General features: G+C 47.3%; 1 protein-coding gene across 1 annotated transcript in view; it reads right to left on the minus strand.

The window, feature by feature from the left end:
• Positions 1-382: 382 nt before the first annotated feature.
• The window catches only part of LOC135812668 (uncharacterized), a 66,349-nt gene continuing 41,143 nt past the window's right edge, over positions 383-25,588 (minus strand). Inside the window, exons 8-10 of the mRNA XM_065325946.1 lie at positions 16,107-16,289; positions 5,854-5,980; positions 383-919 (exon numbers count right to left, since the gene is read on the minus strand). Of these exons, the coding sequence (XP_065182018.1) occupies positions 5,898-5,980; positions 16,107-16,289 (266 nt within the window). The 3' untranslated portion in view covers positions 383-919; positions 5,854-5,897. The remainder of the gene's footprint in view (positions 920-5,853; positions 5,981-16,106; positions 16,290-25,588) is intronic.

A 25,588-nucleotide genomic window follows, 5' to 3' on the forward strand; every position in this document is an offset into this window, starting at 1 on the left:
CATGGGGCATTGTGACTGGTCATGGGGCACTGTGACTGGTCATGGGGCACTGTGACTGGTGATGGGGCACTGTGACTGGTAAACTAATTTGTGACTGGTCTCGGGGGCTTTGTGACTGTTTGATTGGTCACGGGGACCGTGATTGGTCATGGGACCGTGATTGGTCATGGGACCGTGATTGGTCACGGGGACCGTGATTGGTCACTGAATCCTACATAATACTTCTTCATAGATATCAGTGGAATTGCATCTACGATAGGCACTATGTGTTGTAAGAATGCTCTTTTCGATCAATGGAAAACCAACTGTTCTAGCTGATTGCAGCGACATTTATCAACAACAGTATCGATTTGTGATAGCAAATCAACTTGGAGGCAAAATGTAACAGTGCGAAGCGAAAATACTCCTTCGCAGATATCAGTGGAAATGCATTTACGATAGGCACCATGACTGTGTTGTAAGAATGCTCTCTCCAATAGCAATGAAAAATTATTAATATCTTCAAGCTGAATGCAGGGACATTGACAACAATACATCCAAGGGCAACAAACCTGATGGACCACCATGAGAGGTCAACCGTCATAATAGACAAACCTGAAATCGTGCATGCTTCAATTCAATCAATGCTTAGTTTCCTTATCAATATTTCCTACCAATATGTCTTTATGCCAAGATTAGCTTCAAAGTACAGAGAAGTACCAACACGAAGTGATATAAAGGCATCAGGTTACATCGTGTGAAATGGGTACTGATTATTACCTCTTACAGTCATGCATAATAATTGTGTATAGGTGTGTTGACATATGCATGCATGTGTATGCGTGGTGTAACACTACAGGAATGTTAACAATGACTGGAACTGGCCGTCAGCTTTTTGCACTTGCCAAGGCTTGTAGAAAGTCTTCCCACTGTTCCGGCACTGCAAACAAAATGAACACAACACATTGCCCTTGTCTCAATGCAAGTTGGTATTGCTGTATTTTACAAGATCCGGATGAACAACTCTTTTCAAGGGCAGCTCCACCAGCAGTACTTTTAAGGGACTCTACCACTGTTCCAGTTTGCATGTTATTTTGTTTACTGTACTCCATTATGAATTTATGTTCAGTATATAATGGCATGAATCCTGTCATAAACTTAAACTTGAGAATGAGAATACATGTACTGTATAGCAGGAAATTTTCGGACGGAAATATTTTCGGACAAAGCCGAATTTAGACCTTTCGTACGGATTTTATTTTCGTACAGTGCTACATGCTAAATGCACGTGTTCTCATGCGGTACGCATGTATAGTGTACATGACTCCACAGGAACAAATTTTAGTACGGAATTAATGTTAGTACAAAAGAGGCCGTGTACGAAATTGTACGAAAATAAATTCCGTCCGAAAATTTCCTGCTATACAGTATCTAAAATGTTTGTTTTCTTAATCGATTTTCTTGAGACTATCATCAGGGAAAAATCGTCTCACAATAGAGGCTATACGGAGAAACAAACTACTTATAGGTTATAGGATAGTGGGGAGTATACAAGATGAGGTGTGAAAAAAAAAGTGGGAGAGAAGACGAAAGAAATTATAGGAAAAGACTATCCGATAACCTATAAGTAGTTTGTTTCTCCGTATAGCCTCTATTGTGAGACGATTTTTCCCTGATGATAGTCTCAAGAAAATCGATTAGGAACAACCATTTTAGATACATGTATTCTCATCCATCATTTTGTAATGTCCGCTTCACTTATACTATTAATCGCATTTATAATAAATTTATTGTCTCCTCGTCGCCTTTTCATTAAACTTGAGAGATATTCATATACTAGTAAACTGAAGAGTAGTATTTTCCACTTATGCTAGGGTGGTCCATATTTTTCGGGAAAATTCCGTCTCCATGCAAAAACAGACGGTAGCTGGTCAGAATTTTTTTGCATTTGTTCTTACACCTGGTGCACTATGTTGAGTAGTGTAGAATGGATTGTTGCAAATAGCAGTCCTTCACTATGACGTAGGACACGCATGGACCGTAGACCAGTTGACCTACTTGTACCCCACACACAGACGTGAAGTCATATTTTTACATGTATATACGTATAAGTATTTAAAAATGGACGCAGTTCTTCGCCAGTTTTTTTCTTTTCTAATTGGTACATGTATGGGGAAAATACGAACAAATAATGGGGAAGATGGGGGTGGAGGGTGGTCAGTGGGTCATAGACAACTTCACACAAGGAAGGATTTTAAGGTAGCTGGGTTGGGTGTCAAAAACTGGTCTTCTCACCATCCCTTAAGGCCCTTGCGCAGATCATGAGTGGAAATATTATGACTTTCTGCCGATCATGGGTTCGAGCCCCTCATGAGCGACTTTTTCTTCTTCTTCTTCTTATAATTGTTAATTTGTCTTTTTGAATGAGACTTCGATTAATAGACCCGGTCTCTTATTTGGGCATGGTCCATTATTTTGGAGCACGGTCCACTATATTTTCATCGGCACATCGCTGGAAATGGTGGATTTTTAACACATCATAATAATAGAAATGAAGTTGATTGTTCCAACTAGGAACACACGCTTCTTGCCGAACTTGACACTTGACTGACTCACGACTGCCATCCGGAGCACACGAGGAGCACGTCGCACCTTCCACTCGGCAAACCTGCAAGAAAGCACCACTCCCTGCTCAATACACGGTGTTTCGGGGAATTCACCCCTCATCAGTTGAGCTTGAGTAGGCTGAGGAAGATTGTGCCTGAAAAGCACCACTTATATACTGCTCTCCAGGCCAAACCATCACCAGGGATACAAACTTACAGAGACGCTTTGTTTCCAGCGCCACAAATTACCATCAAGATCAAGATCAAAGGAGGAGTCAACGAACAGAGGTTCAGCAACGTGAAGCGAGCCTGGGACCGATCGGTGGTGATGAGGAGAATGACACGGAGGACGACACTGAGGACGAGTTGGAAGATGAGACGGGGGACGAGGTTGCGGTTGGTGGAGACGAGGAATCGGATGGTGATTGTGATCGTAAGAAGTCTGCCGTTTTTCTTCATCTGTTGTCTCACCCTAAGTGTCTGCAGGTGTATGATGATTTTAGTTTTTCTGTTCTTTGTCGTGCACGGTACGCTAGTCAGTTGAAAGTACTTGAGGCTGTTTGTATTCGTTTGCATAAGCCTGATCTTTGTAAGCAGAAGAAACATGTAGTTGCGTTAAGATTGTTTTCGTAGGTGCACAGCATGATTGTTTGTCTCACTACACAGTTCTAGCGTTGCAATTAGTTCCTCACCCCTGTTGCACTTAGCTCTCACTTTACTTCTATTGTGTCACCTTCCCTCATTCTATTTTTAGCACTTTGTTTTGTTCTCGTAACACATTATTGAATGTATATTGATTTGGCATGGTTATTCTTCAGTCACGGCTTTCCACTGATGATTGTGACAAGAAAATCGATTTTGGTAAACCTTCATGACTTTGTTGTAGGGTGGCGATGACAGCAGAATTTGTTCTCTTTATAGCTACTATTGATTTGTCCAGCTTTTCAATACACTCTTATGATCCATGGACGAAATTTACAACCGGACGAACTCCCTTTCTTTGGAGTTGGACGAAATTATTGACCGACGAAATTTTCTGCTTATACAGTATAGGAAAGAGAGGATGAACTATCTAACATTCACAGTGTATAAGATTGAGAGTAGAACCGCGTTTCTTTATAGAACAATGGCAGACTCCAACCCTAAAAGATTCCGATCTGTAAGTGAAGAGGATCTGACGGAAGTTCTGGATTCCAGAGTACCTGCCAAAACCAAGGAAGCAAATCAATGTTGGCTTTCTGTTTTCAATACGTTCAACAAGAAGCAACCACGTCCAATAAAAATTGAGAAGTGTTCAAAGTCTGAACTGAATACTTTCCTGTGCAAACTTTACGTTGCTGCTAGACGACAAGATGGCGGTTCATATCAACGTTCAAGTTATCTGTGCTTTAGGGCGGCTCTACGCCGACACGTGGTTGAAAAGCGGAAATGGAACATCATCAGCGATCCTGAATTTGCCCGTTCCAACAACTGCTTGGATGGAGTTCTCAAGAAACTGAAGCGAGAAGGAGAACTACGACCAGTCAACCACAAGGACTATATCACAGACGATGACTTCAAGAAGCTGAAGGACAAGTTCTTACGGTGCAAGGAGCCGGAGGTTCTTGTAACGGAGGTATGGTTCTATGACATATCACTTTGCACTCCGTGGAAGAGAAATGCAACGACAGGTGAAGAAAACAGCAAGTCAACTGATGAACAACAAAGAAATATGGCAGCTGTTCTAGATGCACCTTCATCTTCATCATCGGAAAGACGACAAGCAAATTCAGTGCCAAGGGAGTCAGATGAGAGGTCAAGTTCACCTGATCAAGACTGTCAAGAACCATCCACCTCACGCCAACAGGGACCTCAAGACTCTTCTGACAACATCACATCTACAACAAGTCCTGACAGATTGACCAGTGGACACGAATTTGACGATGGAATGTAGGGTCTGATTTGCGAGTTGGTTCGTGAAGATTGCATACCTGCAATGTTACAATCAACATGTTGCCATAAAATTAGTGAGGTTATTTTGCGAGAATAATAAACATTCTTCAATTCTGTCCTCTTAAAGAGAAGTTGTTTGAAAGGGAAAATTAAGTCGTTGGGAAAGTCGCTGATTGGTCAGCTCCTAGGCAACGGGATTGACTTCGTTCTAAAATAGTTAATGCATGGTAGGGAGAGCCCAATGGCTTGTTGGTGCCCTCCAGGGTAGCCCTCGGGCCTACGGCCCTCTGACTACCCTGGAGGGCACTAACAAGCCATAAGGCCCTCCCTGCCATGCACTAACCTATAAATAGCAGCAGAATAATGGCATGCGAGTAACACAATTATCTGAAAACTCCAATACATGTATAGCACAATAATAATGACACGGAGCGAGATGGTGGCTGAAGCATACCTGGCGGCTAACATATTCAAGCCTACACAACGCTCTCTAAGCTGAAAACTTGTGAAAAGGTATGATAGTGAAAAGATATGAGAGTATGTATGGCGATATAGATGTGTACCTGCAGGCACAAGAGAGGCTTTTAATTGTTTATCATTGACTCTCGAAGGCAGAGGAACTATTCGAGACAGGGGAACTATTCGAGACAGGGGAACTATTCGAGACAGGGGAACTATTCGAAGCAGGGGAACTATTCGAAGCAGGGGAACTATTCGAAGCAGGGGAACCATACGAGACGGGGTCACTATTCCAGACAGGGGCACTATTCCAGACAGGGGCACTATTCGAGACAGGGGCACAATTCGAGACAGGGGCACAATCCAAGAGAGGTCACTCTTCGAGACAGGGGCACTATTCGAGACAGGGGCACTATTCGAGACAGGGGCACTATTCGAGACAGGGGCACTATTAGAGACAGGGGCACTATTCGAGACAGGAGCAAAATTCGAGACAGGGGCACAATCCAAGAGAGGTCACTCTTCGAGACAGGGGCACTATTCGCGACAGGGGCACTATTCGAGACAGGGGCACAATTTGAGAATTGTCACTCTTCCAGACAGGCGCACTATTCAACAGATGGCTCTAATCGCGAGAGTACAGTAAGAGAGACATTGCACATCACAGCTCCAATGAGAACAAAAATGGGCAAAGAAAGTGGATGAGGCGTGCAGGTATATCACCACCATCGCAGATTCAGCACGGCGGACTGCACAACAGACCACTGACCATGCTCAAATCTCATGAATGACTTTTAATTGCTGCAAAGGTTAACCTTTATCCACCTAACGTTTCCATGCTAGAGAGACATAGTGAAGTCCTGCAACTTGCACTTACCCCAATCCAGGAGACACTTTCCTAGGCAGAGTGAAAACAATGCCTCAAATCAATACAATCACTAGCAAGCTGGCCATGACTGCCATTGACCCACCGCTCACCCTAGACTTTCCACTAGGAATAGCCACTTCTCCAGACAAACAAAGTCAAAAGAAGGACACCAAACCAGAACACACACGCACACGCACACACACACACACACACACACACATACCAATGCACGCACGCACACATACACACACGTACACATGCACACACGTACATATGCACACACACACACATCAATATTCATGGGTGAATACAAATTACGAAAACCCTTCTGCGCATGGTCATTTCTAATACTGCAACAGATTGACATCAATGGCAAGAGTGGGAATATGTACTCTTGCCATTATGCATACCCATTTTCAGCTGACTTGCCGTATGGGTCATAAGTTAAGTAGTGTAGGAATAACGGGAGTTTGCCTTCATCGTGGGTGTCTTTTCCACCGTCATGAAAATATAGACACAGTAGGGTACAGAACAGCAAGGATAGTCAAGGCTTGTTTGCTGCTACTTCAAGTTTCACACTCTCGCAATCATCAGGCAAGAGAGAGGGGGGGGGGGGGGCTGATGATTGTGAGAGTGTGACACTTGAAGTAGCAGCAAACAAGCCTTGATTGTCCTTGTTGTTCTCTATTTCGCTCTGCCTCCGCGGTGTTGGGTACATCCTTTGGTGGCACAGGAAAGTAAAAAAGAAGATTTTGTAGAATACTCATAAAAAGGACACACTTCAGGCTCATTACAAACATCTTGAAGGTTTTTGTCTTCACAAGTATACTTTCAAGCCTTCTCGTCAGGTGAAATACAGGCAAGGGAAAAGGAACAGGAACAGTGGATTAAATACAGTATAAAGCAGCGCAAAAAAGAAGATAGCTAAAGTAAACAGCGAAAATTGCAATAATGACACAAAGGTGCAAGTGCGAGAAAACTCAATAAGCGTGACATGTAGTGCGACGACAAGAGACAACCACTGGACATACATGTAACTAACGAGGTTTTGACGACCTACCTAACAGCCTAAGTGTGAATTTGATTTGTTTCTGCTTGCAAATGTTGGGTTTCTTTGTGTGGATGTATACGGCTTCCAAAACATTCAGCAATCTAGCACTGCGTACACGTGACACAATCGCAAAACAATCATTTGAATACACAGCACGACAATCAGGATGCTCAAACAAATGACTAGCAATGGACGACTCATACTTATCAGAACTAACATCAGAACAATCAACATGTGCGGTGGACACATCCGATATCACATGGCTAGTCGAGTGGACCCTAGCCGTTGCCTCTATCTGCGCTTTAGTCGCTGCCATCGCCGTCGTTGCCGATCTTGTCATTCTTCTGGTTGATGCGGTTCCTGTCACTGCCACGCCAGTAGGTGTCTTGTAGGGGTGTAGGGGTTTGTGCGACTGTTGATGCAAAAGTGACTGAAGGCACGAGCGAATTTTACTTCACGAGGCACGGTGAAATCACGTGCCTTGTGACGCAAGAATGCCAAGTCGCGTGGATCATGGCTCTTGAGATTTCTGAGTCACCTTCGTCAAGTGCGCTTGTTACTCGCCTTGAACGCCCGTTGGCGTTGGTTTGCCAGTGATCACACTTGTGTTATTACCAGGTTACTGCGCTCAAGAACACGCTGACAGTGACTGTGTGGTAGGCCTACGAACCGGGACTTTCCCTGACCATATAGGTCGAAGACCAGTGAAATGGTGATGAAATCACATTCTTTATGACGTAAGAAATCTCTCATGCATGCAGTTTAGGCCTGTCCGAAAAATGTGTTTTAATTTGCGGAAAATGGAAATGCAAAATGCACGGTGTTCCAGCCAACATTCAAACAAGAAATCAAAGGGAATGTAAAAAAATTTAAAAAATCAAAGCCAAACAACCCAAAACGCAGAGAAAATGCATCCGTTGCCATGGCAACCAAAATCTAAAATGGCCGCCATGCCATGGTGATCACACAATTAATTGGTTTTCCATGTCACACTGTACATGTATACATGTAGTATCCCTGCCTTGCTAGTACACATGTACATGTACCTCTAATCATGTCACATGTACACGCACTAGTGCATGATCATAATCTTGTCACCCCTTTTGCTGACTTTGCCTGACAAGCCTGCAAAGCTAATCATTTTCTCACCATTGCAAGTCACTTGTGTTGCCCTTACCTTAGCTTGCATACTACCTGTACTACTACTACTACACATGTACTACTACTAGTACTAGAACACATCTTTGTAGTTTTACATCTACGCCTGCATGTACATGTAGAACTAAACACCCGCGTGTTCGCCTTTGTGTGGAGGCCAGTGCAACTTAGTAAGTCTAGAGTCGCAGCCAAGAGGGACAGAAGACACCGCCGAGCTTGACTTGGTCGAGCTGAAACCTTGGCTGAAACCTTGGAATTCGACCGAAAATGGGCAAAATTCAGAAAAAATGCAAAAATGCAAAATGTACCCCAAAATGCAAAAAAAACAGAACATTTTTCGGACAGGCCTAATGCAGTTCACGCGACAAGTTCGTGCAGCCAGTGCTGCTCGCGTGCCAGTCAACACAAAGCGACCGAGCTAGCAGCTTTTGTCGAGCATCGACATGAAAACAATGGACTTTTACCATTGGACTATGTTCGGATTGCAGGAGGTAAGTGTGACAGACGAATAACTCTCCATGCTGTACGAGGGGCATATTTCAACGGCTTGCTGCCATTGCAACACTCCGAGGACAGTTTGTGAGGGTTCTCAGTAGATCAAGCAGGAAATACAGCTCATCTTACCTCTGCCATCATGGTCTGTTCCGAGTAGCGTTCCAGTCACGTTCGCGATCGATGGCCGCGTGTCGTGATCCAGGAAGCGTCATCCCACGTCACAGAGCATGCGATCTCATCGTGAATCTTGCAATAAAATTCAAACACTGCGCTCAGGACTTCAGTCACTTTTGCATCAACAGTCGCACAAAAAAATATTGGTGGCGCAAGGAGAAGCTTGTCGTTTGGAGAGACAAGTGATCACCGCTGCTTTTCCTTGTCAGAGCCAACAATACACTTTGTTCTGCGGCCTTGGGAGTAGTGTTGGAGTAGAAATTGCTGAGGAGACGTCACGGAGGGGCGAGCTTTCCTGCGCAGGTATGACTTTGGCCGTATTTCAGCATGGTCGAGTGGAAAAATTCAACGAAAATACAGTCAATAGTCACTACTAGAGGGTTCACAAAGGCACATTTGTGAGGGGTGAAGTCGGGCTTCACCCTGTATGTTACATTTTGCATGGCAAGACAATTTTGGACAATGGAAAAAATGGGTCATGGGGTAACTTTTTCCCATGCCCGCCCCTCTACTATTTTGACCTGGCTAGAACACTGCACACTGCCTGATGAAGATCAGGAGCTTTTGTTTAAAAAGTTCAGTGATGCGGTAAATCGAGTTGGCAGCCAGGTGGGGCTGCATCGAGGAACATGGCGGGCTGCCATCAATGCATAGGATCGCCCGGTTTTGCATGGCTTGCAGACGCTGAAGTTGGGTCACGCGGAGGGCTGCAGAGAAGCAGCAGGCACCATATATCATATCCGGCATGACAACAGCCTTTACATATATCTTGCGCGAGCTGCGGGAGAGGAATCGACGGACTCGCCACAAGGTGCCAATCTTCCTCGCAGCTTTGGTCACTTGGTCACTATGGCGCTGACGTGTACATCCCAATTCAGACGGTTGTCAAGAAAGACACCAAGATACCGTGCAGACTTCACTATAGGTAGAGAGGTATCGCAGCACACGATAGAGACCTCAGGCCCGGCATGTTGCGGTGAGATAGTCATTACCTGGCTTTTGGAGGCATTTAAAATTAGGCCGCGTGACTTAAGCCATATGGCGAGATCAGTGACAGCTGAAGAGACAGATTTGGAGACTTCCCAGCGGAAGCTTTTGAATCATACAGGGCAATGTCGTCTGCGAATTGCACGCTGGGACATTTCCTAAATTATAAACATTTGTAAAGAAAGATCATTTTGTGAATCAGGTTTGCTCTAATTGTATGAAATACGCTATATGCACGCAATTGCAACTGAAAGATCGCTCAAAAGAGAACAACAGCAAAGCATGGTGTTCCAAAGCTGGATTCGTACCTGGGACTCCTCGTTCAAGAGACAGGCTAATGATCCAACTGACTAAAAATGTTTTGACATGCCAGACAGCACCAAAAATCACTATATTCGCGGCTCTGGCGGATAATGCTTGGGAAAGTAGCATTTTCTGCTCGACATTCTGCTCGTATTCTGCTGGCATTCGGGCCCATTCTGCTCGTATTCTGCACCAGGGAGTAGTTAAAAACCGGTATTTTACTACACCCTGGTTCGCACTTGTTGCAAAAGGACACCGTGCAGAGGGTCATTTTTGGTCATTTTCAATTGCCTCATTGTATTCACGATGTGAAAGAAGTGCTGTGTTCAATGCCGTTAGTGCCGTGAACTGTTTATCGGCCTTCCCCTGCATTTCCCTAGACAGACTGTGCCTAAGAAATGGTTTCCTCTAGGAGAAGATGCTTGGTATTCCCCATCTCTCCTAAGACATTTTCAGCAAACTTTCAAAACTACGACATTATTTCATTCGCCAATCTCCACCACCTGTCGTCTCACCTTGCTACAGAAGATGTTAGGAGAGATAGGAGAGTCGCCAGGAAGCATCACACCCATCTTCAGGAAGTGGAAAGAGCAAACGGCATGGTCCTTGGTTGGGGGAAATACTGAACGTCTGATTTGTCCCAACCAAGATTTCAGCATTTTGTTCGTCACTATTTTCGCTTATCTGCTGATGTCTCCGCACTCCAGCTTTCTCCTGTCGGTGTCACGTCCCAGGACACTACCGAAAGGACTACTAACAAGCAATTCACTGCACTAACAGCATTGAAAACAGTCCTTCTTTCACTTCCGGAATACAATAAACCAATTGAAAATGACCAAATTCTGCAGTGATCGACCTTCTCTGTGGTGGAGCTCAGCCTTTCATACGTCATCACTGCGCTGGTCGCTATGGCAACGTGAGTATACAATTGGCGATTTGGCAAGTTTGGCTTGTCGTATGTAAGCGAGAGATATGCCATTCGAACCGATATCAAATTGTCTTTCTTCTGGACCCTACTCGAAAAATCGATGCACTTCCAACCAAATCTAATCCGGCCAACTACCGCCCAGTGTCTCTTCTCTCGATCCTCTCCAAGGTAATGGAAGGCATCGTCAACTCGCAGGTGATCAACCATCTTGAGCGGAACCGACTGCTTCCTGACAGCCAGTATGGATTCCGCAGAGGCAGGGGAACTGCTGATGTCCTGACAGCCCTGCAGAACGAATGGGTCCAGACTGTTGCAAACGGTGGATCTGCTCAAGTGACAGCCGTGGATATAGCTGGCGCGTTCTATCGTGTGTCGCACACCGGTCTCCTGTACAAGGCAGAACGGGCTGGCATCAGGGGTACACTACTGACTTGGCTTCAGGACTACCTAATTAGCCGCCAACTGAAAGTTGTGGTCAGCGGCCAAGCTTCATCTGCTCAGCCTATCACCGCGGGAGTACCTCAGGGAAGTATCCTCGGGCCGACTCTATTTTTTATCTACATCAGCGACATCGACCAATGTCTTACCCCCGGAACGCACCTTAGCTCCTTTGCTGATGACACCACGCTATACAGCCTGTTGCAACCAGGAACTGCTGCTCCCCACAATGCCTCCTTACGAGATGCCCTACATGGCCTTCAAGAGTGGGGTGAGCGGTGGCGGGTGACATTTGAGCCATCCAAGTCACAGCAGCTACTGTGCACACGATCCTTGGACCCAGCCACTCCAGGCATCTCATTTGGTGGTGTCGACATTGCCCAGGCATCAACACTGAAGCTGTTGGGTATATTGTTCGACTCAAAGTTCTCGTTTCGCCAGCACATCAGCAGCATGGCGGTGAGAGCAAGTCAACGTCTTGGGCTTTTGCGCCGAGCCGCGCGGATACTTGACACCAATGGCCGTCTGAGTGTCTACCAAGGATTCATTCGCCCTTTGCTGGAGTATGCTCCACTGGTCTGGATGTCTGCTGCCCCGACCCATCTGGCCAGGCTCGACCGCATTCAGCAGAAGGCAATGGCCATCATAGGACCAGATGTGCTCCTCCAGAGTCTGGCTGCACGACGCACTTTCTCTGGGCTGTGCTACATGTACAAGCTTCAGTGCATCGGAAGCCCACAACAGCTGACCAACATTCTCCCACCAGCTGCACCCACTGTGGTTCGTCCACGAACCCGACACACGCACGCGGTGACCCATCCTCACCAGCTCCTCAACACCCTACCACCAGCTGCACCGGAGTACATCAGGCGGTCCTTCCCATTTGCCCACATCAGTTTATGGAATCAACTGCCACCCTCCCTGTTCCAGCCACCAATGCCCCTGCAACGGCTGCACCGCTTCAAGGCAGCTGCATGGAAGCACTTGCTACACACTGACTGGCTGTGGGCTACAGACCACCTCTGAAAGCCACTGCTGCACACACCTGCGACGAAGTTGTCAGCCACTCTGGTCTAGATTCACCCTGCCGTATCACTCGAGAGCTACCCACACATCTCTCAATCTCCCCCTTTTTCCACTATTATTATTCCCTTCTTGTTTGTTTTGTCTTATTTTTTTATTTCATTTTTTAAGTCACTTTCTTATGTTGGCTCATTATAAACTTATGATTAATTTGATGCATACATGGTACTGTGACGCCGAGACCCATGGCAGGGATATCAGCGAACACACTACGCACGGGGTTTGTGCAGTTTTCAGCGCTACCATACCAATGTACGTACTGGCGGGGACAAAAAATTGACGCAAATAAAATGGCGACTGGTCGAACGTTGCTCGGACCTACATAATTATTTGAATAATTTGAAAGCACATACTGCTGTGAACAGACCCCCATTGTTTCGATTCTGATTATGTCCGACTACTGTGCATTCACCTCACTTTGGGCATCCTCTGCCAGCAATTACACTAACGAACTTATACAAAACACACAGTATTAAAAATCGGTGAAGGACGACAGGCCCATGTTCGTCGATCGTCCAAGCTTCTTCATCTTCCTGAGTTCTTCTTGAATGATCGACCTTGTGCACCTTTCACCTCTGGGACCTTGCATTGCTTCGGTCAATTTTTTTCTTGCTTGGCACATGGATAGATCCATGGGTGAGGTACCAGTTCACCAAAATTTAGAAGATTTCTGCGGTGGGAACGTTGTAAAAAATCGCCTTCGATTCAACCACGCTCCTTGGGCATCGAAGGACAAATTTGAAAATTCGTCTGAAGAAAGTCCTGGGGCTCGGCTCATCTGTAGTTGATCGCGTGGCTGTCACCGTAGGCATGTCACTCTCTACCCACGAATCCTTCACCAGCAGCGAATATACGAAGCAATCAACGAAACGGCAGATCCTGAGCGCAAGGTACCGACTTCAGCCGCCATTCTCCTTCTTCTCCATCAAGACTCCTTCTAGTTTCCCGGCAAAAATATTCATTTTCTGACTTGGACTTTTCTGGCCGCGCGCGTGGCATGTTGACATGTACAAAATTCGATTACATCATAACTGCGCAAACGCTCTGCGCAGTGTGTTCGCTGATATCCCTACCCATGGTCGGCAGAGTCCATGTATTTCATCAGCACAGCTATTAACTGGCATTGTGGATAGCGCCTACCCAGTCCAATGTACTTTTGTCTTTCAACATGATTTGTAGGCTTGTGTTCTCTTTAAAGAATTGAAAAAAAAAACAAAAAACTTCCCCTTTAACATAGAGCATGCAGTTTGATTATATCCGTGTGCGCACAGCACGCCAGCGTATGGACTCACTCTTTTTCGGCAAGACTTTCTGAAGACTAGTGAAGTAAAATCCCTTTCGCGAAGTGGACGACGCAAAATTATCAAATGCGGGCATAAGGTATCAAAAGGGGACTATGTCTAAGTGAGTTCACGTGCTTGTGAACACAATGGAGCCGCAAATAGGCGCCAGGAGCCCTCTCTGCAATTCTTAGCTGGTTCTGGTGAGCATCTGCTCCTTCTTCTGCACTTTTATGCCAAATTCTGCTCCTTTTCTAAAATAATGGCGCACTAGCCAGTGTCTAGAGCGTGTTAGCGCCGCATGAACACCTGCCAGCTGGCAGCATGATTACACTAATCAATCAAGCAGATTCACGGCGCTAATCTACAGCGCAGCTCCGAAATCGCGCCAAGAGAGGTCGCAGCTCACACCTCGTATTTCTTCTGCTCCAACCTTTCCCCACGTGCCTTGCTTTGAGTGTTGCCTTTGTGAAAGAGAGTTCGCTGCTTTTGCCTGGCTTTCACAGTTTCACTCCTAGCTTTTTCCTCTCCACCAACACCCACTCTATAGCTGTTGCTCTACGTTAACATATTGCTATATTCTCTGCAGCCTTTGTGATCTGCACTTGCATCCGCTGTAACTTGCCATAATCGATTCTAAAAAGAAAAACAAAAAAAAACATACAAGTAAAAATAATACATTGGGGAGTGCGGATGTTCGCTCACAACTCGTTTACCCTGTTTGCTTGCTTGCGACTCAGTTGCAGAGCCATTGCCTGTTCGCGACTCAGCAGAGTCTTTTCACGTTGCGACTCATTTGCCGAGTCACGTGACATTGCACCAGTTGTTCGAATCCAGCACTCCACATATCCAATTTAACTCAACCAGATTATTCTGTGTGTGCTCGTCATGCGTCATTCGTGTGCGTCCTCATTCATGCGTATGTGCATGTCCGGCTGTGTGAAGCACGGTATAACCCTTATTCTGCTCGAAATTCTGCCGGCATTATCCGCCAGGGCCTAATATTATTCCATGATGTCTATAAGACGACACCAGCGTTCAATGTGTGTGTGTGCGTATGTGTGGGCGCGTGTGTGTGTGTGTGTGTGTGTGTGTGTGTGTGTGTGTGTGTGTGTTATAGCCCAAGCCTGTTTGTGAGCCTCAGCGGATACCTTGCGCCGGGTGTGGTCGTCTCTCCTCCAGGAGTGGTTTGCATCATCATAAATGCCTCTGTGAGCGCCGCAAACCTGTATCGGAACAGGGAGGTTGCCGACAATATTCGGACTGCAAGCGCTGGTTACGCAGTGCCGGAGGTTTGGCGGTCCACAAGTGCCCCATCTCTCAGACGCTCCCCATGACATCATCTCAGGCTCCATGCCGACCAGCGGTGTCCAGCATTGCTGCTCACCCGACTCCTCCGCGACCGCGTTTCCTGCTCGCCATTATGTTGCAAGGCCCACTGTGGAGCCTGTGGTCGGTGCGATCGCTCTATTCGTGGCTTCCAGATCCATAGCTGCCGGAGATGGCTCTCTCATGGTGCCAATTTAATGTGGTAACTGACGTCTCAGCGGACCCGACTTTCCGGTTCTCGTCACTCGTCGTTCCATGTTGTCGGCCCCGCAAGGAGACAAGTGACCGTAATGGCAGTGTTTACCTGGACCATGACCAGGTGTGTTGTAGATAACGTGCGTGTGTGCGTGTGTGTGCGCGTGCATGTGTGTGTATGTATGTATGCATATATGTGTGTGTGCGTGCATGCGTGTGTGTGCGTGCGTGGGTGCGTGTGTGCTGTGTCCCGTATGGAGCAGTGGTATGTGCAGCGATTTCTAATCGAGAGGTTACTGGTTCGATTTCCAACGATTATGGTCACACAGGTCTTTTATCCTCCTGGGTGGTTAATGCTTGCCAGAGTGTGTGGTTCGCTATCATCGCTTCCACGATGGGCAGGTCTGCGGTCTGAGATGTGTGTGTGTGTGTGTGTGTGTGTGTGTGTGTGCTTCTTTCATTCTCCTGGGTGGTTACCAACAGCCAGTGTATGCCGGAGTATGTGGTGTGGCGTGTGTGTGTGTAGAAAAATGAAAAAAAATGAAAATAGGGATTCACTGGCCAGAAAAAGCCACTTCAATCAGCTGTGTGGTGGATACCAGGCTAAAATTAGTGGCGGTCAATTCATCATCCTTGCAGGCTGTTGAATGGTGTAATCCCAGCGCAAGTTGCTATGTCTAACATAGCTGTTCGCTATCATCGCTTCCGCGATGGGCAGGTCTGAGGTGTGTGTGTGCATGGTGTGTGTGTGTGTGGGGGGGGGGGGGGGTACTTGTTGGTAATCTAGAACCGACGGTGTTCCAGAGGTACAAAGAACATGTATATTACCGTACATACATACCTGTACAAGTCGGGAGACGTGTCCACATTCCATTATCTTGACATGTTATTGTGTCAATGGAACTCGTACTAGCATCCTCAGTAAAGCCGGCACGACATGAAATACCCAGAACAGTTCCAGAGGCAGTGGAGAATGAAGCATTGTAATCATAACCAAGAGTGTGTTCTAATCGCTGACAGGATACTGAAATCACAAGAATGAGAATTGTTCACTTTAAATTGGCTTTAGAAGAAAGGTACTTAAAAGTCAGTATACAGGACTATCGCAAAACCAACGTTTGATCAGAGGAATTCCAAATATATGGGGTGAAGCGTTGCTGAGGCTTCTCCTCGTCATTGAAATCACAGAGCAGAATTATCTCACTCTGTCCCTCTGCCCCTCTTCGTGCTAAAAGTGCAGCTCAAATTGGCGGTGCTGCTTGAGCGTGTCCATCATTGCATAACCAAAAGAAATCTGAAAACCTCAATTGACTATGCACAAACTGTACCCTTACCATACACTGCACACTTCTATTTTCATTATTCTATTGGCTAAAACAATACAATGCAATAAAAGATTCATGATGTTTGATGGTGCAAGATTACAGCTGTGGCACTCGTGGTAATCAGTGCTACATGTATGGATGCAGCAGATGTGGTGTGAGTGGAGAATTGGGAGGGTAAAGTGTAGAATCAGCTGCGTCATGATCATGAATAAACATGACATTTCTCAGCACAAGAAAGTCTCTCTTGCAGAGATCACCAATTACAGGATAATCTCGCTCCTCAGCAAAGTTCAGGAGAGGATTATCCACCAACATTTCTACACCCACATTGAGCCCCACCTCCCGGCCGACCAATCTAGATTTCGATCTAAAGACAGCACTGAACTTCAGCTCTCCCACCTAGTTAACGACATCTTTGCCAGCCAAGACGCCGGTCAGGCAGTGTCGGCGTGCTTCTTTGATTGGTGAAAGGTTTTTGACCGTGTCTGGCATGCTGAGCTCCTGGCCAAACTCGAGCACCTTCGTTTTCCGTGGCATTGCCCTTAACTGGCTCACAAGCTACCCGACTCGCCGCCGACAATGCGTCAAGGTTGGTTCCGCTTTGTCATCATGCGAAACTATTCCAGCTGGAGTTTGTTTGTTTGAATTCTTTATTCTCACGATGGCACCATCGCCAATAAGAGATAAATTGATGAGAAGGTGAGATTGTGGGTTAAACAGTTGGAAAGTGATTTACATCACTTTGAACTTTACAAGTATGGGAGAGGGTGAGCGCTGCAGGAGCAGATTGAGTTAATCAGCAGTGAGCAGATTTCTTGTTTGAAAGCAGGTCGGGAGGAGATGTCACGAATGCTAGCAGGGAGGGCATTGTAGTATTCTAGGGACTTGTACAGTGGGGAGTCTTTACAGCGATCGGTTCTGGAGGGTGGGAGGTGCCAAGTGCGTGCGTGTCGAAGGCTGTACTGGGCAGTAACTTGAGCGGGGGTGTTGAGCAAGCGTATGTGTTGTGGGGCATATTGGTATTTTATGGAGTGAGCAAGAAGGGTGAGCTTCACTTTGCGGCGAGAGAACATTGTCGGCCATTTGAGCCGATGGAGCAGTGTTGAATGATCCAGAGGAGTGTAAAGGGGGAGACGGAGGCAGATTCTGGCCGCCTTGCGCTGGATTCGCTCAAGACGGTCAAGAGCTGCGATTGAGAGCGGGGTGACAGCAATGCATGCATATTCAATTATAGGCAGGATATACGTTTTGTAAATGAGAGAGAGTGATTTAGTGTGTAGAGTTGATTTGAGCCTAAAGAGAATATTAAAAGATTTTACGGCTTTCTTCAGCACAAAGTCAAGGTGGGCTGACCATCTTAGGTCGTGCTGAAAGATGATGCCGAGGTGACGATGTTGTGTTACTGTTTCTAATACGGTTTGGCCAAGTTTTATTTCGGGTAGTCGTGGTGGGGGTCGGTTAGCATGGTAGAACGGGAGGATGACAGTTTTCGTTTTATTGACTAGCAGGTGCCAGCGCTCTAGCCATTCTGCTGCGGCATCGACGCTTCTTTGTAGCGCAGCCTCACACTCAATGTAGCTCCCTGCAATGGCAATCAGTGCGGTGTCGTCCGCGAACTGGCTACACGAGGTTGTAGCATTTTCACAGGCAGTGGGCAGGTCAATGGTGTACGCCAGGAACAGAAGTGGTCCCAGGACCGAGCCCTGGGGCACTCCTGCTGGTATTGGTATGAAGGCGGATGTTGTGCCTTCAACCTGCACCCGCTGTCTGCGTCCTGTCAAGTAGGCTTCGAGCCAATTGTGAGCCTTGCCGTCGACACCATAGTGGCTCAGCTTTTTCAGCAAGCCTTGATGCCATACACGATCAAAGGCTTTACTGAGATCGAAGAAACACGTTACAACATGCATCCCCGCATCCCTAGCTGTGGATATCTGGTGGACGATCCGTGCGAGTTGCAGTTCGGTCCCGTCTTGTTTCCTGAAGCCGGATTGGTTGGAGGGTAAGTGCGGTGCTATGTGATTGTACAGACGAGAGTGGACTATTTTTTCTTGTGTTTTTGATATTATACTGAGCAGGGAGATGGGTCGGTAGTTGGTAGGATGGGAGGGGTTGCCCGACTTGGGGATGGGTGTAATAGTTGCGTCTTTCCAATCCTGTGGTATTTCTCCGGTTCTGAAGGACAGATTGTAGAGACTAGTGAGAGATGGGGAGATTTCCTTTGCAGTTTCTTTCAGGAGCCGAGTTGGGATGTTGTCAAAGCCTGGGCTCTTGCCAGTGTCTAGACTGCATAGAAGCTTCTCGACCTCTTCCACTGTTGCTGCGATTGTATTTAGAGTATGACTGATGTCAGGGGTAGTGTTGATGTCTGGTGTAGTACAGGTGGTCTTGTCGATGGACTGTTGGCTTTGGGAGATAAAGAACTTGTTGAGAGCTGTTGCTTTCTCCATAGCCGTGGCTGCAGTGGAGTTGGCTGTCGATAGTGTGGGAATTGTTTGCTTAGGCGGTTTTTTCAGGTGCTTCAGTAGACGGTGGAGGTTTGTACCCGTTGACGTTGTTTGCTGGACAAAGTCGGACTTAGCCTGTCGCAAAAGAGCGGTTACTCGGTTACGCTGGGCTGTGTACAGTTTCCAATCTGAGTCTAGTTGGGTCGCCTTGTAGGTGCGGAACTGTTTGTGCTTTGTTTTGATCTGGCTGAGGAGATCCTTCGTCATCCAGGGACGAGTGGGCGTAGAATTTTTGCGGGACTTGCTTTTGGTCACTTGGCAGTGGTGCACGGCTAGTTTCAGTATCTGGTCTCTCCAGAAGTTCCAGAATGAGGTTACTGGCTGAGGGTCAGTGGGATGTGGATCGTACTGCAGATTGCAGGTAGCAAGAGCTTCACGCAGGGACGCAATGCGTTCCTCGCTCCACAACCAGTATGTGCTGGAGGTGCTTTGCTGTGTAGTACTGCTCTCATTTTTATTATTATTTGTATTATTGTTTCTGTGGGTGGTGTGCTGCTGGGGTCGTATGTTGCCTTGTATGACAACATGATCAGAGGCACCCATAGGGGGCAGGCTTGTGATGGTGATGTTATGGCGGCTGAGGCTAGAGATGGCCAGGTCCAGGCACGATCTAGGTGTGTGTTGGCGTAGGTGGGTGGCAAAGGAGACGTGTTGTGTGAGGCCACGAGTCTCGCACAGCCAATGCAGGTCCTCACCTAAGGCATCGGTGGTGTCGCTGGGGTGCCACAAGCAGTTCTTGGCGTTGAAGTCGCCAAGGAGAAGTATCTCATCCTGGGGTCTTTCAACTAGCTTTATGGCTCTCTCCAGTTCCATCACGAACTCTGCGGGGTCGGACCGCGGGGGACGGTAGATGTTCCCTACCACAAGGGAGGCTTGGCCGATTGTTATTCTAATCCAAAATTAATACATTCCGCTTTTGGCCAGGGCTCTGTCCTAGGGCCTCTTGTGTTCCTGGTGTACACAATCGACCTCCCCCCCCCCCCCCCTACCATGTACAGACTTGCGCACCAAATGCAGTCAGTTTGCAAATAACACGGCTCTCATTGCGACGCATTACACAAGGGATTTATCTTCTACGTTCCTACAACGCGCCGCTTTGCAGGACAATGGTTGAAGGATTGGTATCTCCTCGTCAACACCACGTAACCGGTCGTCCTTTCCTTCCGACCCCACCACAGCATCCATATCACACTCCACGAGACTCTCCTGCTGCAGGCCCACCAACATAGGCACCTTGGAGTTACACTGAAAGACGATATGCGACGGACCCAGCACATTATGCAAGCTGCCAGCAAAGCCAAAAAATATACTACATCAACTCCACAGGACACATGGCACAATGAACGCTTGCAGCCTATTAATATTATATGGGGTTGGGTGGTGTGGTGTGGTGTGGGGTGGGATGGGTCAGGTGGTGTGGTGTGGTGTGGTGTGGGGTCGGGTCGGGTGATGTGGTGTGGTGTGGGGTAGAGTGGTGTGGTGTGGTGTGGGGTCGGGTCGGGTGATGTGGTGTGGGGTGGGATGGGTCAGGTGGTGTGGTGTGGTGTGGTGTGGTGTGGGGTCGGGTGATGTGGTGTGGTGTGGAGTGGTGTGGTGTGGGGTGGGGTGGGGTCGGGTGATGTGGTGTGGTGTGGGGTGGGGTGGGCGAATCAAATCTACTTTACGGTATTATATGTTCGGCACAATATGAGAATTTGCGCTATCTGCAGAATGCGTGCGAGAGAGCTTCTGCTAGACTTCTGGGAGCACAAACGGTACCCAAGTACGTGTGGTACAAAATTCACATGCGCTGTTCGTGCAATCTGTGGATTTCTCTCAAAATCTAAAGGGCATAGCGAATTCATGTGGAGCGCAGTCTGTGGGTGTAATCCGTGGATTTCGTTGAAAATCATGAAGAGCACAGTGAATCCGTGTGGTGTCAATCTGTGGCCCGATTTCGCTGAAAACGGATTCGCTGTGCTCTTCATGTTTATTCAAAGAAATCCACACATTGTGCCTGCACTTTGTGTCCCACATGGATTCTCTGTGTTCCTTTTTTTCATGGAACTCAGGCCACAGGTTGCGCCACACACGGATTCGTTGTGCTCTCCATGATTTTCAACGAAATCCACAGATTGCCCCCATATGGATTCGCTCTGCTCTTCATGATTTTCAACAAAATCCACAGATTGCACTCGCAGACTGGGCCCACATGAATTCGCTGCAAACTTCCCACCGATTGCTTCAAGGGGAAGAAAGGTGGGACAATAGAGTTCTCACGTCACTTCTATTGTCTATTGTCCCACCTTTCTTCATTCTATTTTAGCACTTTATTTTGTTCTCGTAACACAATATTGAATAATCGCCGAAGTCACACCAACCTCTTCTTCACATTATTGAACTTATATTTAATCATTGTTCAGCACGGATACTCTTCAGTCAGGATAGTCCACTGATGAATGTGACAGGAAAATCGATTCTGGAAAGCTTTCATTCAGGGATGAAACAAAGGTGTCAAAGGCTCGAAGAACCTTCGTTTTCATTTGAAACAAACCTCCGTGTTCAAAAGAAGGCCAACACATGATTTCTTCATGCAAGCATGCACTGATCTTCCCAGTATACACGTGTACTATACTGTACTGTAGTCTGTACAGTCAACTACCGGTAGTTGTGTGTCCACTTGACTCCCGTTAGGTGCCACTGCAAGTGAATAGTACTAGTACTAGTAGGTCAAGGACTAGGCTTGAGCGCGTGCCAGTCACGGCCAAGGTGTGCAGAAGTAGCCTTGGGCAGGTGGTGTCGCAATCAGCACATAGCAAAAGCTATTGTCTTGTTGTGACCGCACAGCGTAATGTTTGTGTACAGTTCTAGTAGGGCACATCATGCACAGTGTTCGCTTCAACGGGAACTGTAAACTGTGAACTGTGAACTGTGAACTGTGAACTGGTACTTCAAGTAAAAGAATCCTTCGACACGATCGTTCGTTTTGATGAAGAAGGTTTGTTTTGCAAATTGAGACCTTCGTTTCACCCCTACAGTTTAATGACTTTGTTGTAGTGTGGAGATAACAGCAAAAATTTGTTTTCTTTATTTCTATTTTAAAAGTATTGTCTCCGCTTTCGATTATTTGCAGATCCTTCATGAATAGCTAGTATTTTCATGGGGAAAATGCAACTTCTGCAGGTGTCGAAGTGGGGAGGTGTTCAGGGTGGCTAGATATATCATGTTGCCATACGGGTCTTTGAAAGCCGGCGTTTTCAAATTTCCCGACACAATGATGAAGGACTCTGCCTAATTTTGAAACGATTTTTTTCTGGGCGAACTGCACACAAACCTTGCATGGTAGGCACTCCTCTCATGGCAAGATCGTCTCACAGCATCTCTATACTCCAACAAGACAGTCACGTGAGTGTTCAAAGGTCATTGTCATACTCAGCAGTCCACTTGTCACAAGTGGACGCACGCCTAGCGCGGAGCTTCTTGCCAAGAGGAGTGCCATCAGACGAAAAAAGAGAAAAAGAGGCACACGGCGTAACCAAGGTGAATCCAATCCCCCAACCTCTCATACAGGATGCAGGGACTGTAACAAATGACCAGGAGTGACCACACACGTGAGCACAAGCCTAAAACCAGGTACTTATACCATGACGTACAAGTATGTCATCAGAGCCTGGACGTCATTCTTGTAATTAAAGCTCGTCCCCCGTTAATACGAGTCTGATCAGTACATAAACCCCGTTTGTACGTAAGAAATCTCTAGTCCCGGACGAAACGTGGTCACTTCCATACAAATTTTGTCGGTTAGTACATATTTCGTTAGAAACTTAGTACATAACATGTCTCCGTATCTGCAGGCCACCTGCCTCAATAGTACATCATTTGTTGGTCTTTTGGCCTTCCAGTGGAGGCACATCGTGTTCTAGTTTCTACTTGTGGACGCAATTAGCTCAGAACTCAGAGCGCACATCACACACCTACAAAGCTCTGTTTTGTTTTTTTCCAGTGACTGTACAGGCGCGGCTGACCATGTATCATGTAAACTGTAGAATCTTTGATAACTGTGACCAAGAGTAGATAAACAAGAGTGTGCAACGAGCGGATGGGTAGGCCAACGGCGGACTTTTTTGTTGACGTAATCTTTTCGACGATGCACGCACTGCGAGTCTTTTGGAAAGTTTTCCCTCGTGCACATGGCCGGGCTTTACACTACAAGGTCGGTGGCCAGCACATGCTCTCACGTTGCTCTGCGGCAAAATGCGTGTTTCTCTGAAAAAAGTTCATGTCAACAAAAAATTCCGCCATGGGCGGGGCATTTGGAGATTGTGCAGGAGAGATCCAGAGTTGCACACTCTTGTTGATCTACTCTTTTGTGACCGTAATATCATAATTTTTGTGTTATATTGAGGGAATCAAGAATATCTCGCAGCCTAGTCATGGTAGCAAGAAATACTCAGAAAAGTTGAAAAAAGTGAAAAATTCTGGTACACAAGCAAGTTATGTACACTTTCGTTTTGTACATAAACATAAACCCCGTCAATACACTTGTCAAGTCGCAGGGATGATGTATTAACGACGGACGACCTGTACACACCAGCATGAGTACATAAACCAGAGTGTGCTACTCGGGATGGTTCCTGTGGGAGCGTAATTTGCGCAGTACGTCATTTCTGACGGCATGGTAAGCCACAGGTATGGAGAAAAGTTGCGTAACCAGTGACGATGATGCAGGTGACTAAGTTTGTCCTGATTTTGGATTTTTGATACAGATAGCCTTTTGAATTTACTTGTCGGTTGATGTACACAGTCACACAAAAACACCGAAATCCTGAAAGAGGACGTCTAAAATCAAGCAAACTTGGCTGATTTCCGGGCTATGAAACACGAAATTTTGAGCTGTACGCAAGTCGCGGCTTGGCTGACCTCATCAGGGTGACGTATTGCACGAACTGCGCTGTTTCAGATCTGATATCAGGGCCGGAGGCGGCTTCCGCGGAGCGGTGCGGCCAAAGGGCCATCTTCAAGGGGATCCTCCCCCCAGAGTTTTTTTGGAATTTTTACGGCAAATCCTGCACTCTGGGCGACTCCCTGTACAAAAGCATACATGGAAACTTGTTCTCCCCGGTTTTGGACGTTCAAGGCGATCCTTGCAGTGACTGGGGACCTTGTGCAATCTGCCGCAGGCTCTCTTCAGCTCTGTGCTGGCCAACCGAGTGGGATCGAAGCTGCTATACACGCCATGAACGACACCTTTCACAATCCGGACGTGGATGGAGTGCTCCTTGCGGACGCCTCCAACGCCTTCAACCGGTTGAACCGCAAAGCCTGCCTCCTGAACATCCGCCATCTCTGCCCGGCACTGGCCCCAGTGGTCATTAATACGTACCGATCCCCTGCTCGTCTCTATGTCGACGGAGAAAGTATTCTATCGTGTGAAGGCACCACCCAGGGTGACCCCATTGCCATGCCTATGTATGCCTTGGGTGTCACCCCGCTTATCGCTGATGTTGCTTCTGCCGACGTGGTACAGGAATGGTACGCGGATGATTCTTCAGCTGGCGGCCGCCTACGCCCGCTACGGCGATGGTGGGATGACCTGAATGCAAAAGGGTCGGATTATGGGTACTTCCTGAATGCAACAAAGTCGATCCTGCTCGTGAAACCCGAGGCGTACGAGGAAGCCACTGTGATTTTTGCTGGTACTGGTGTGCGTATTGAGAAGGATGGTTGTCGTCATCTAGGAGCAGCCCTTGGCACGCCGTCCTTTGTGGAAGAGTACGTTGCTAATAAGGTCACCGACTGGGTCCAGCAGATTCGTCGTCTAGCTGAATTTGCATCGACTCAACCTCAGGCAGCCTACAGTGCCTTCATTCAGGGACTACAGCCGCGGTGGTCCTTTCTCTCAAGGACCCTTGAGGATGCTCCTGCACTGTTTGGTCGTCTTGAAGACGTGATTCGGGACATCCTGATCCCAGCTCTGACAGGCCACGCGCCACCGTCTTCTCAGGAGCGTGCACTGCTGGCCTTCCCATGTCGCCATGGTGGTCTTGGCATCACCGACCCGACATCTATGGGCGGCAACTACCGCAATTCACGCAAGATCACGACATCCCTGTGGGAGAAACTAATCGCCCAAGATTCCTCCCTAGATGGCACCGCGGCGCAAGTTCTCCGCATGAAGGCAGAGGTACGTACGACTTTGCGAACCAACCTCCTGGCAGCCGTGAAGTCTTTCAAGGATGGTGCTGGAGCAGAGCTTGAGCTGCAATTGACCCTAGCTTCGGAGAAGGGGGCCTCCAGCTGGCTGACTTGCCGCCCTCTAGCCATCCATGGATTTCGTTTGTCCAAGGCGGAGTTTCGCGATGCCCTCTGTCTCCGGTACGGGTGGACACCAGCACGCCTGCCATCAGGATGCGTCTGTGGCCACGGTAACTTTGACGTCACCCATGCCTTGTCCTGCAGTACTGGGGGATTCCCCAGTATTCGACACAATGAAATTCGAGACCTCACGGCTGATG

Source organism: Sycon ciliatum, chromosome 3 (assembly GCF_964019385.1).
Source record: "Sycon ciliatum chromosome 3, ocSycCili1.1, whole genome shotgun sequence".
Classification (NCBI taxonomy): Eukaryota; Metazoa; Porifera; class Calcarea; order Leucosolenida; family Sycettidae; genus Sycon; species Sycon ciliatum.